General features: G+C 44.9%; 1 protein-coding gene across 1 annotated transcript in view; it reads right to left on the bottom strand.

Annotated features, from left to right (window-relative positions):
* LOC149444763 (uncharacterized) overlaps window positions 1-13,141 on the bottom strand; it is a 106,496-nt gene that overhangs the window by 74,302 nt on the left and 19,053 nt on the right. Inside the window, exons 3-4 of the mRNA XM_089654562.1 lie at window positions 7,851-7,984; window positions 927-970 (exon numbers count right to left, since the gene is read on the bottom strand). Of these exons, the coding sequence (XP_089510688.1) occupies window positions 927-970; window positions 7,851-7,984 (178 nt within the window). The remainder of the gene's footprint in view (window positions 1-926; window positions 971-7,850; window positions 7,985-13,141) is intronic.

Genomic DNA, 13,141 nt, shown 5'->3' with positions numbered 1-13,141 from the left:
ATTTGAAAGCCTGGAAGATAATAGCACCTTTGCATGGATATGTGCTGGCAGCAGACATGCTGACAAGAGGAACGAGATGAGCATTGTCCAGTGAGCAGGCTGCAGGCATGGCAAAGAAACCATTAAAAACTATTGCCAGCGCACAAAAGTAGCTGTAGCTGGAATATATGCTGGCATCTGAAAACCAACTGCACTGATATTCAGTGTGGTCCTCTTCTTGACAAGCAAACTTCCTTCTTGCTCTGTTTACAATCATGTATCTCTCCCCTTCCTTTATTTTGAGTCTGTAAACAGTGGCAGTATTCACACTTGTGATGACTGTGGTTCACAGTCATCACAAAGTATAGAGTCACTCTGATTGGCTCTGTACATTGTGCCCATGATTTGAGCTCTCCAATGACAGCTCAGATCACAGACATTTACAGGTGCACTGATACCCCATGTATGCTTTCTGAAGCAGAAACGTAAAGTAATTGTAAAGGCTCAAAGTTTTTTTACCTTCATGCTTTCAATGCATGAAGGTAAAAATCATCTGTGCAGCAGCCTCCTCACCAACTCACCCCCCCCCCCAATACTCACCTAAGCCCCCTCTCGATCCAGCGATGTGCACTGGAGTCTTGGCAATCCCGGGACTCCCTCTCCTCACTGACTCACATTGGCTCCTGCTGCTGTCAATCACAGCCAGTGAGCCAATAAGAAGAGAGAGGGGGCATGGAATGGACACACGGAGCAGCGGGTGCCCCCATAGCAACTTGCTTTCTGTGGGGGTATCAAACAGGAGGGAGGGGCCAGGAGTGCCGGTGGGGGACCCGAGAAGAGAGGGATCAGGGCTGCTCTGTGCAAAACCACTGCAAAGAGCAGGAAAGTATGCCATGTTTGTTTTTTTTAAAAAAAAGAATAAAACATTAGCCTTTAATATCACTTACTACTTGCATCTTGATCTTTTTCTGAATGTTCAAAACAGTAGGCACTGTAAAGAGAAAAAAAAAAGCATTTGAATAACAAATTATTTATATAAATGTCACTTTAGTATAATGTAAACATGGAGCAGAACAAATATGAGAATACATTAAGAGCTTGGACAATATCCATCCATGTGAAGCTTTTGAAAAGTTAATGCACTTAAAGCAAGGTCTCTTTATTAAAGAATAACTAAAGGAAAAACTTTTTTATTTGTTTTGGATAGAGTGGAGAGGGGTTAGAACAACGGTCAGGTGTTTTTCACCCTCTCTTTTTGATATGTTTACACCAAGAGTGAAATAAATTCCAAATTCTTGGTTGTCCCCAGAAAGAAGGACACCTAATAACAAAAAGAACACACCTCTGCCACACCCCTATTAAATGGAGAATTAATACACAAAAAAATTATTGATAACCACTTGGGCAATTTTTTAATTTTTTGCACAAATGTAAAAATCTGTATTTGGTCATAAAATTACTTAAAACACCCAGATCATTATATATTTTCTGAAAGCAGAGGATATGTATAATAAAAAGATAGTAAGTGCAATTTTTTTTGTTGCATGATATTTGCACACTCGTTATGCATACTCTATGAAAAAAATACAGTATAATAAAATGAATTTTAGAGCAAACACACACACTATGGTACCCAAAAATATCCATGGGTGGTCACAATATAAAATTAATTAGGCAACTATACAGCAGCCCAGGTCACTTATACTTTACATCCAGGAGCCTACTGAATATAAATAACACAAGCTTATAGCTTATACTACGAACACCCAAAGAGCTGAAGGAGTTAAACCCACAATTGCTTTTTTTACCACTACTATTTCTTTATACTTACTTTTGCAACAATTTAGAAATTGGATGAAATGTTTAACACTGTAAAACCCACTATGAGAGATAAATAATGCATTTATACTGTACATCAGACATATTTAGGGATAAATGAGAAGGAAAGAGGGACAGAGGGGCTTTGTTCTAAATAGGGGGCAGCCAGATTAGGGAATTTGGGAGCTATGGTAAAGGAGGAGAAATCTTCCAGTGGGGATTTCTAGTTCTGCTGACCTTGGTGACAATCAGAGATTCCCTCAATTTGGAGGGGATTGTCAATGATTTCCTGGTTTGGCTATGGGATAGTAGTGAAGGGAAATATCTCCAATGAGACATGAATGGCAAAAAAAAGAAGCTAACAGGCATGGCAAAATTCTGCAAAAAATTAAAAAAAAACTTATAGGGAAAGAAGTTAATAAATATCGAAATCCAGCAGAATGCTGAGAAGCCCGTCAAATGCAATTTTGGAGAGTGTTCCTGTGAGATCTGGACAACTCAGTATTTCCCATGATCTCACCAGGAGAGGGTTGTAATAAAGTGGTTGTAAAGGCTCCAGGTTTTTTACCTTCATGCATTCTATGCATGAAGGTAAAAACCTTCTGTTTGCAGTAGCCCCGAGAATGAGCCTGCTTGCGTGCCCCCATAGCAAGCTGCTTGCTTAGGGGGTGCTCAGCAGAAGGGAAGGGCCAGGAGTGCCAGCGGGGGACCCAAGAAGAGGAGGATCGGGGCTGCTCTGTGCAAAACCATTGAGCAAGTAAGTATGACATGTTTGACAACAACTAAGATACAGGTGAAACTCGAAAAATTAGAATATCATGCAAACGTTCATTTATTTCAGTAATGCAACTTAAAAGGTGAAACTAATATATGAGATAGACTCATTACATGCAAAGCAATATAGTTCAAGCCGTGATTTGTCATAATTGTGATGATTATGGCTTACAGCTCATGAAAACCCCAAATCCACAATCTCAGAAAATTAGAATATTACATGCAATCAATAAAACAAGGATTGTACATAGAACAATATCGGACCTCTGAAAAGTATAAGCATGCATATGTACTCAGTACTTGGTTTGGGCCCCTTTTGCAGCAATTACTGCCTCAATGCGGCATGGCATGGAAGCTATCAGCCTGTGGCACTGCTGAGGTGTTATGGAAGACCAGGATGCTTCAATAGTGGCCTTCAGCTCTTCTGCATTGTTCGGTCTCATGTCTCTCATCTTTCTCTTGGCAATGCCCCATAGATTCTCTATGGGGTTCAGGTCAGGTGAGTTTGCTGGCCAATCAAGCACAGTAATCCCATGGTCGTTGAACCAGGTTTTGGTGCTTTTGGCAGTGTGGGCAGGTGCCAGGTCCTGCTGGAAAATGAAGTCAGCATCCCCATAAAGCTCGTATGCAGAAGGAAGCATGAAGTGCTCCAAAATCTCCTGGGAGACGGCTGCATTGACCCTGGACTTAATGACGCACAGTGGACCAACACCAGCAGATGACATGGCTCCCCAAATCAACACAGACTGTGGAAACTTCACACTGGACTACAAGCATCTTGCAGTGTGTGCCTCTCCATTCTTCCTCCATACTCTGGGTCCTTGGTTTCCAAATGAGATGCAAAAGTTGCTCTCATCAGAAAAGAGAACTCTGAACCACTGAGCAACAGACCAGGTCTGTTTTTCTTTAGCCCAGGTAAGACGCTTCTGATGTTGTTTGTTGTTCAGGAGTGTCTTGACAAGAGGAATACGACATTTGAAGCCCAGGATCCGTCTGTGTGTGGTGGCTCTTGATGCACTGACTCCAGCCTCAGTCCACTCCTTGTGAAAGTCCCCAACACTTTTGAATGGCCTTTTCCTGACAATCCTGTCCAGGCTGCAGTTATCCCTGCTGCTTGTGCACCTTTTTCTTCCACACTTTTCCCTTCCACATAACTTTCTATTAATGTGCTTTGATACAGCACTTTGGGAACATCCAACTTCTTTTGCCATTACCTTTTGAGGCTTTCCCTCCTTATGGAGGGTGTCAATGATGGTTTTCTGCACAACTGTCAGGTCAGCGGTCTTTCCCTTGATTGTGATTCCTACTGAACCAGACTGAGAGACCATTTAAAGGCTCAGGAACCCTTTGCAGGTGTTATGTCTTAATTAGCTATTAGAGTGGGACACTTTGAGCCTAGAATATTGCACCTTTTCACAATATTCTAATTTTCTGAGATTGTGGATTTGGGGTTTTCATGAGCTGTAAGCCATAATCATCACAATTATGACAAATCACGGCTTGAACTATCTTGCTTTGCATGTAATGAGTCTATCTCATATATTAGTTTCACCTTTTAAGTTGCATTACTGAAATAAATGAACTTTTGCACGATATTCTAATTTTTTGAGTTTCACCTGTATATATACAATAATACACCCCATGCCTGACAATATTCAGAGAAAACTTGGCCAACTAAGGGTGAGGGAACACTACTGCATCTTACTGTCTGGAACAAATTCAAGCAAAATTTGGGCATTCAAACTCTATATGCCTAAAAATGCAAAAGTAGGGGTTGGTGTGATCAATAGATCCAGAAATAGTGGCAGCTGAAAGCATTTGTAATTTGTTTTTAATCTCTGTCCCACCCCTTCCCACATTTTTAAGTCTCCCTATTGTCAAAAAAATGCAGCCCTTTACAAAAAAAAAGAAGACTTACACATAATATCATGTGCCATACTAGTTTTGAGGAATGGTAAAAATTAAAGTGTCACTAAACGCTGGTGTAAAAAAATAAATAAATAAATAAATAAATCAATGAATATAATATAACAAATGCGTACCATCAAAATGCCAAAAAATCCCCCCCCCCAAAAAAAAAAAAAAAACACAGAAGAATTTTAGAAACATAATTAAACACCATAAACAATAATAAATAGTAACATCAATGAGTTCCTTGTGGGGTGCCATACTAAAAGATTCAAGAGGTTCCCATCAGAGAGACTTAAGAGACTTTAAAGAGCTTAGAGAACTTCTATGGCAAACCCTATGTTTTCCATAGACGTTTCCTAAGCTCTTTGAAGTCTCTTACAGCGGAGTTCCACCTGAAAAAAAAAATAAAAATAAAAGTCAGCAGCTACAAAAACTGTAGCAGCTGACTTTTAAAATACAGCTACTCACATGTCCCTCGGTCCAGTGGTGTCCTCACCACCGCTGGTTTCACCGGCTGTCTTCTCTCTCTGGTGCCAGCATGTTCAGTGTGGGCACCCGGCTGTGACAGCTTGAGGCTTCACAGCAGGGTGCCCAATGTGCATGCAAGAGAAGCGCTGCGCTTTGTGAATGACCAGTCACGTGCCCCAGAAGACTACGGGGAGGGAGGGGGGAGGACAACTTCTGTTTCCCATAGCCTAAGCGATTGCAGTGGAAGTGGGAGCAGGCACCTGTCAAATTCGAGTACCCGCTCCCCAAAGATGCCAATCCTTAATAGGGAGCAGAGGACAAAGGCTTAAAGCGGAACTTGTCCTTTTGGATGGAGCTCCGCTTTAAGTCTCTCTGGTGGGAACCTCTTGAAAAATTATTTTATGGGTTTTTTTTGGTATTGTCTGGCATTTTGTTGGTATGTCTTAGATTGTACTCATTGATATATATTCTATTTGATAGTGACATCATGTGCAGAGCTCATACGACTCCTGAAGATTCTAAATTATGGTGAAACATGTTGAGCAGAAGCAGCTGCAATAATGCATAAAGTCGCATTGATTTCAATCGCATTCAAATTATGTTTTTAACAATACCAAATTTGTTGTGTGTTTTTATCCTGTTACACAATAAAATTTTTATTTTTTACTTTACTTGTCGGCAGGGGCGGACTGACCAATCGGGAACTCGGGCACTGCCCGAGGGCCCGAGGTCAGTAGGGGGCCCCATGAGATGCCCCTGGTATCTTTCATAGGCTTTTTTGGGTGTGGTTTGAGTGTGGGCAAGGACACAGGGGCCCCCATGATCCCCTATTGTCCGGGGGCCCCATGAGTTGTCAGTCCGCCCTGCTTGTTGGCATTATGTAAATACTCTATAAAGTGCTGCGCAACATAAAAAATGCAATTTATCCCATATGTGCAATCTTCATAATAAAGTGCCTGTGCAATTATTTATAGAGTATTTACTGTTTACATATGTGGGAACACATATAGTGTCGGCAGCAAGAACATGTTAGAGCTGGGAATTTGTTAATTGCACTGAAGTCATTGTGAAAACTATATTGTTGTTGGTATTATGTGTTGGCACTGTTAAAAATCCCTAATACATGCTATTTTCTGTGAATAATTTTTTAGGATTGGGTGCCTATGGTTCCTGGTCACCTGACCATTCAATTTATATTCATTTATAGTTCATCAGACTAAGTAATAGAAGCAAAGTACCGTGTGAAGTGTCAACGTCTATCAGTATGTGACAGATTTTCAACCGGAAAAAGCAGACTTTTTCTAAGATCAGGTCCATATATAGAAGTGGAGAATCTCTAAGGCTCCAATCACACCTATGCAAGTGTGATCCTGTTCATTTTAATGGTCTGCCCTATGCACAAAAATTGTACCAAAGTAGTGTAAACACCTTTTTTATTGCGCTGCACAAACATTGCTTGTAAATTTGTTACCATGCATTTTGGCACATGATTTAGCACTCGCATTAGCAAAGTGCACCTGGGTGCCATTAAAAATTAACAACACCACTGCAAGGAATGCACTTTTCTCTTCATATTTTCTGGCATCTCACAAAAGTAAAACTAGCCAAAAGGTTTTCATGGGGCACCCAATGTAAAGCATTTTCAAGTTATACAAAAGTAGTCACATTCCATAATGTATCAACAATCCCTTCATCTCCTGTGACACAGACGGTCAAGATTACACTGAGAAGTTGCAATATATGACATTTAGGTATAGGTGACACACAAAGGTTGGTTTACAAGAACTGAACATCCACAATTGAATTCTCTGGGGGGGGCCTGTATTTCAGTATGTTGCTGCTAGCAATCAAAGGAATACCTAGGTGTGTTTTGTACTCGGGTAACCCATGAAAATCAGATTTTGTATTTTGACCTCACCCCTATATAAAGCCTAACACTATTCTAGCTCAAACACATAATTCTATTTTTCTGTCTTCTCACCTAATCCTGTGGAAGTGCCTCAATTCCAATATAAAGCAGTCCCAATGTCAGAATAGTGTGATCCAAGAATATCTTCCTTAGAGTGCCTTTGATTTAGTTTCATAGTTGTCAGAAGCCTGACTTCTTTGATGTATTCGTGAACCTGTAACCAACTACCATCATTTTCAAACACTTAAGGTCAATCAAGGTGGAACTGAACTAGGGAAGCTGTGCCCACAATAAGGCAGGCAAAGGGAATTGGATTAGTCTCCAGCATTGTCTCTGTTCTTCCTGCAGCTGATTGTGCACCATTAGTAACTTATTCTTTTTTGTGAACGGTGTCTGTGTGGAGGCAGCAATATTGGCAGAGGTGCAGCTTTTGCTTCCTCATGTCAGAGCCTCCAGCAAGAACAGCAGCAAGCAGTACAGTAGTGACATCATCAAATTTCACTATAAATCTCCTGAGATTGGCAGTCAGAGGCAACAGTGTCTAAGGTCTCACACTGTAGCTATATGGCTATCAGGCTGTAGGCACATGAGTGCCTAGGCACCCCCTAAACCAGTACACTGTTATTTTCAGGAAGAATTACAGACAAAAGGTGTATAGTTCAGGGCACAACTGACATTTCTAGTTTTCTTATAACATAGGAAATCTTCACTGTTTGAGTTCAGTTCTGCCTTAGGGATGCGGGTTAGCTCAGAAGTCAGGAAAATTATATCCCAAGTAACAAAGTGAAACTAAATCAGACCAGTGCGGATCAAAGGTAATAGCAGACACCTTGTGGTACATGACCTTTTTAACATTTTTAAATAGCTGACAGATTTCCCAGTGGCGGGGTTTTGCCCTTTGATAACCTTGATCATTCTTAACAAAAGACACCCACATCAGACAGTTTAAATTTTTTTTAAATAATATTATTTCAATATAAATGGAACTTACATATATTGTTCTTCATCCACATCTCTTATCCTTATACCTTTGGCTTTTGTCACACAGAGGTAATGGTATGTTCTCCAGCACATTTTGACATTACAGCCAACAGTAGCTCCCATTTTGTTACAGTAAGAACACTTCTGCAAATGGAACACACATATATATATATATATATATTTATATATATATATATATATATATATTGTTACTCAGAAATATGCAAAACACACCAAATTAATATTAGGACATAAATTTAAAGAAGTATCACTTCAATTTTCTTTTCATATTTTATATTAGAAGAGGTAGACTGAGTATCCGAAAATGATCAAAGGAACAGTTCTGACACATTCACTTGCACATCAGGAAAAAAGTGCTTCAGATGCTGCTAACCAATGGGTAACAGTTTAAAAACTGTTTGCTCCAGTGGAGAAAGTCAAAATCTGAAAGGTGGTGGGTATGGGATCCCAAAGTTAATTAATTTTTGGGGGGCACAATAGAATGGTTCAGACATCTCCTGGTAATTAACATTAGTATGGGTATAATCATCTATGATAAAGTGTATTTAAAGCAGAACTTCACCCAAAAGTGGAAGCTCCGCTTTTCCGTCTTCTGCCCTCCCCCCACCTACACCACTTAAGGTCAGTTTTTCTTTGGGAGGCAGGGAGGGGGTACCTGGTTTTGACAGAAACCTGCTCCTACTTCCGCTCGGACCGCTGCAGCGGATCCATCTGCAGTTCTCCTCCCCCCTCTCGGAACATGTCACAGGTCGCCAGCACTCACAGCCAGCTGCCCACAGTTAACATGCCAGCTCCGGGAACCCGAAGACCAGTAATGAAGCGGCTCTGGTGAGGATGGCACTGGATCTTTGGACAGGTAACTGTCCTTTTATTAAAAGTCAGCAGCTACAGTATTTGTTTTAATTTTCTTGTTTCTAGGGTAAAGAACAGCTTTAACCCCCCCCCCCCCCAAAAAAAAAGATATGATATATTGCGTCTAGATGCAGTGGCTGAATTTTTCAGGATCTGTTGTTTTGTTTATTTTCCTGCGGTTATCCTGCCAATAACATACTTCCTGTACTACAACGCTCATCCACTGCACTGTATCCACGGATAAGCAGCATGGCCACCCTAGGCTATATTCCTGATTTGGACCTCAGACATCTTTTTGTCCTAGCTGGGAGGTGTTCACATAAGATAGCTTGGAAGTCAGATAACATTTGTTTGTGGTTTCAGTTTATTGAACAGGATTAGAGATGAGCGAAGTATTCAAAAATTCGATTCGACTGATTCGGCGAATTCGTGGAAAATATTCGATTCGAGTCGAATATATTCGCTGTGAATTTAACTTAAAAAAGGGTGTTTCTAGGCTTCAGAGATACTTAATATTAGTGCAGAACACTGTACCTTTAATTTAAATGCCCTTGGAGTCTGCTGGGGAAGAGAAATAATACTGTCAGTCAGTATGACATGCAGATGAGTGCCGTCGATCTTAGAATCACCGCACACTTCACTCATTTGGCCAGTCACGGGGCCAAAACCAGTGTTTGGAGCCACAGTGTGGCGGTGGAGGCAGCAGCAATGGGAGGCCATACAGCAACCTATGGCAAAATGGAAACCAGCAGGAGTGTGAGGAGACCTGAAAGTGGCACATGGCAGAGTGGGAGCAATGGGAGGCGGTACAGGGACCCATGTCACACTGTGGACCCAGCAGCAGCGTGACGAGGCGGTACGGGGGCCCATGGCAGATTTGGGGCCTGGCAGCACCTATGGGAGGCCTGTAATCTGCCAGCAACCTATGACAAAATGGAAACCAGCAGGAGTGTGAGGAGACCTGAAAGTGGCACATGGCAGAGTGGGAGCAATGGGAGGCGGTACAGGGACCCATGTCACACTGTGGACCCAGCAGCAGCGTGACCAGGCGGTACCGGGGCCCATGGCAGATTACAGGCCTGGCAGCAGCAATGGGAGGCCCGTAATCTGCCAGCACCCTATGACAAAAAATGGAACACACCAGCAGTGTGTGAGGAGACCTGAAAGTGGCACATGGCAGAGTGTGGCGATGGAGACAGCAGCAATGGGAGGCCGTACAGGGACCCATGAGAGACTGTGGACCTGGCAGCAGCATGAGGAGGCGGTATAGGGGCCCATGGCAGATTAGGGGCCTGGCAGCAGCTATGGGAGGCCCGTAATCTGCCAGCACCCTATGTCAAAAAATTCAACACACCAGCAGTGTGAGGAGACCTGAAAGTGGCACATGGCAGAGTGTGGCGATGGAGACAGCAGCAATGGGAGGCCGTACAGGGACCCATGAGAGACTCTGGACTTGCCAGCAGCATGAGGAGGCGGTATAGGGGCCCATGGCAGATTAGGGGCCTGGCAGCAGCTATGGGAGGCCCGTAATCTGCCAGCACCCTATGTCAAAAAATTGAACACACCAGCAGTGTGAGGAGACCTGAAAGTGGCACATGGCAGAGTGTGGCGATGGAGACAGCAGCAATGGGAGGCCGTACAGGGACCCATGAGAGACTCTGGACTTGGCAGCAGCATGAGGAGGCGGTATATAGGGGCCCATGGCAGATTAGGGGCCTGGCAGCAGCTATGGGAGGCCCGTAATCTGCCAGCACCCTATGACAAAAAAATGGAACACACCAGCAGTGTGAGGAGACCTGAAAGTGGCACATGTTTGGGGCATGATTCATGGCGGATTTAGTCAGTTGTGTCAGGAACTAGTGGTTTGAAATCCAGACTAATCCACGCCTGATTCATTTTCACAACCGTGAGTCTCTCCACACTTTGGGTGGACAGTCGTGTCCTTCGCGGAGTTGCAATACCTCCTGCCGCACTAAACACGCGCTCCGATGCCACGCTACTGGCCGGGCATGACAGCCTTTCAAGGGCAAATTCAGCTAGTTGGGGCCAAAGGTCAAGTTTCGTTGCCCAGTAGTCAAGGGGATTGTCTACCTCGGTTGGCAGGGTGCTGTCCAAGTAGGCCCAAGCCTGTTGTTTGAGGTCCTGCTCCAGGTCCACCTGATGCTGCTGCTGCTGCTGCTGCGGCTGGTTAGTAGTTTCCTCACTGCGCTGGTGAAGAAAGCTACTCATCATCGACTGCAGACTGAGGCAGCCGCTGCTGGTGGAGCTGCCACTGCTCCTACCACCCCTCCCCTGCTGCCATGGCAGCGGAACGCGAGCGCACAGGGCCCACAGTGTCTGAGGATGGACGTTGGCGCACAAAGGCAGAGACCAACTGACTACATAGGTGGTTTTTATAGTACGTTATTTTGGCCTCCCTCTCAGCAGGTGTGAAAAAGGCCACCACTTTGGAACGGTAGCGAGGGTCCAACAAGGTGGACAGCCAAAAGTCATCCCTCTGTCTGATGGTTATTATTCGGCTGTCGCTACGCAAGCAACCGAGCATGCTATGGGCCATTTGTGCCAAGGAATGCGAGGGACTCCCTGCCTCCATCATCACAGCATACTGCCACGGTGCGTCTGGGTCCTCTGTCTCCTCCTCCTCCTCCTCTACCAGATGCTCCTGCTCCTCCACTCCTGTCCGCTGAGTGGAAAAACCACCCATTTCACTCAATAATTCCTGAGCACCAATGTCCTCCTCTACCTCCTCCTCTTCTTCCTGTCCTGCCCCCACAGGGGTCATGTGGCGTTGAGATCTGTGCGCCACGTCTACCGCACCCTGACCAGCCATTGTTAACAGCATTTGTTCCAGGACGTGCAACAGAGGAATGACGTCGTTCATCCCATAGTCCTGCCGACTCACGAATAGCGTGGCCTCCTCAAAGGGCCTGAGCAAGCGGCAGGTGTCACGCATGAGCTGCCAATGGCTGACATCGAAGTTACACAGGGGAGTACCTTTATCCGCTTGTAACATCAGGAAATCGGTGATGGCCTTTCGCTGTTCGTAAAGGCGGTCTAACATGTGTAGGGTTGAATTCCACCTTGTTGCAACGTCGCAGATCAGGCGATGCTGTGCAATTCCGTTCTGCCGCTGCAGCTCAAGGAGGGTGTGCTTTGCGGTGTAGGAATGGCTGAAATGCATGCAAAGTTTACGTGACATTTTAAGGATGTCTTGCAGTGGGATGGTGGATTTTATGAACTGCTTGACAACCAGATTGAACACGTGAGCCATGCATGGCGCATGGCACAACCTTACTTGACGCAGAGCAGACACCATGTTCTTTCCGTTGTCGGTCAACATGGTTCCGATTTTCAGTTTGCGCGGAGACAGCCATCTGTCGATTTCTCTGTTCATTACACTGAGAAGTTCCTCCCCTGTGTGACTACGTTCGCCTGGACCTGGCAGCAGCATGAGGAGGCGGTATAGGGGCCCATGGCAGATTAGGGGCCTGGCAGCAGCTATGGGAGGCCCGTAATCTGCCAGCACCCTATGTCAAAAAATTCAACACACCAGCAGTGTGTGAGGAGACCTGAAAGTGGCACATGGCAGAGTGTGGCGATGGAGACAGCAGCAATGGGAGGCCGTACAGGGACCCATGAGAGACTCTGGACCTGGCAGCAGCATGAGGAGGCGGTATATAGGGGCCTATGGCAGATTAGGGGCCTGGCAGCAGCTATAGGAGGCCCGTAATCTGCCAGCACCCTATGTCAAAAAATTCAACACACCAGCAGTGTGTGAGGAGACCTGAAAGTGGCACATGGCAGAGTGTGGCGATGGAGACAGCAGCAATGGGAGGCCGTACAGGGACCCATGAGAGACTGTGGACCTGGCAGCAGCATGAGGAGGCGGTATATAGGGGCCTATGGCAGATTAGGGGCCTGGCAGCAGCTATAGGAGGCCCGTAATCTGCCAGCACCCTATGTCAAAAAATTCAACACACCAGCAGTGTGAGGAGACCTGAAAGTGGCACATGGCATGAGAGACTGTGGACCTGGCAGCAGCATGAGGAGGCGGTATAGGGGCCTATGGCAGATTAGGGGCCTGGCAGCAGCTATAGGAGGCCCGTAATCTGCCAGCACCCTATGTCAAAAAATTCAACACACCAGCAGTGTGAGGAGACCTGAAAGTGGCACATGGCAGAGTGTGGCGATGGAGACAGCAGCAATGGGAGGCCGTACAGGGACCCATGAGAGACTGTGGACCTGGCAGCAGCATGAGGAGGCGGTATATAGGGGCCTATGGCAGATTAGGGGCCTGGCAGCAGCTATAGGAGGCCCGTAATCTGCCAGCACCCTATGTCAAAAAATTCAACACACCAGCAGTGTGTGAGGAGACCTGAAAGTGGCACATGGCCGAGTGTGGCGATGGAGACAGCAGCAATGGGAGGC

Source organism: Staurois parvus, unplaced genomic scaffold (assembly GCF_062004578.1).
Source record: "Staurois parvus isolate SC_StPar_1 unplaced genomic scaffold, SC_StPar_1.0 ptg000778l, whole genome shotgun sequence".
Classification (NCBI taxonomy): Eukaryota; Metazoa; Chordata; class Amphibia; order Anura; family Ranidae; genus Staurois; species Staurois parvus.
Note: the sequence above shows the minus strand (reverse complement) of the source record. Positions and strands in the feature narration are given on the sequence as shown.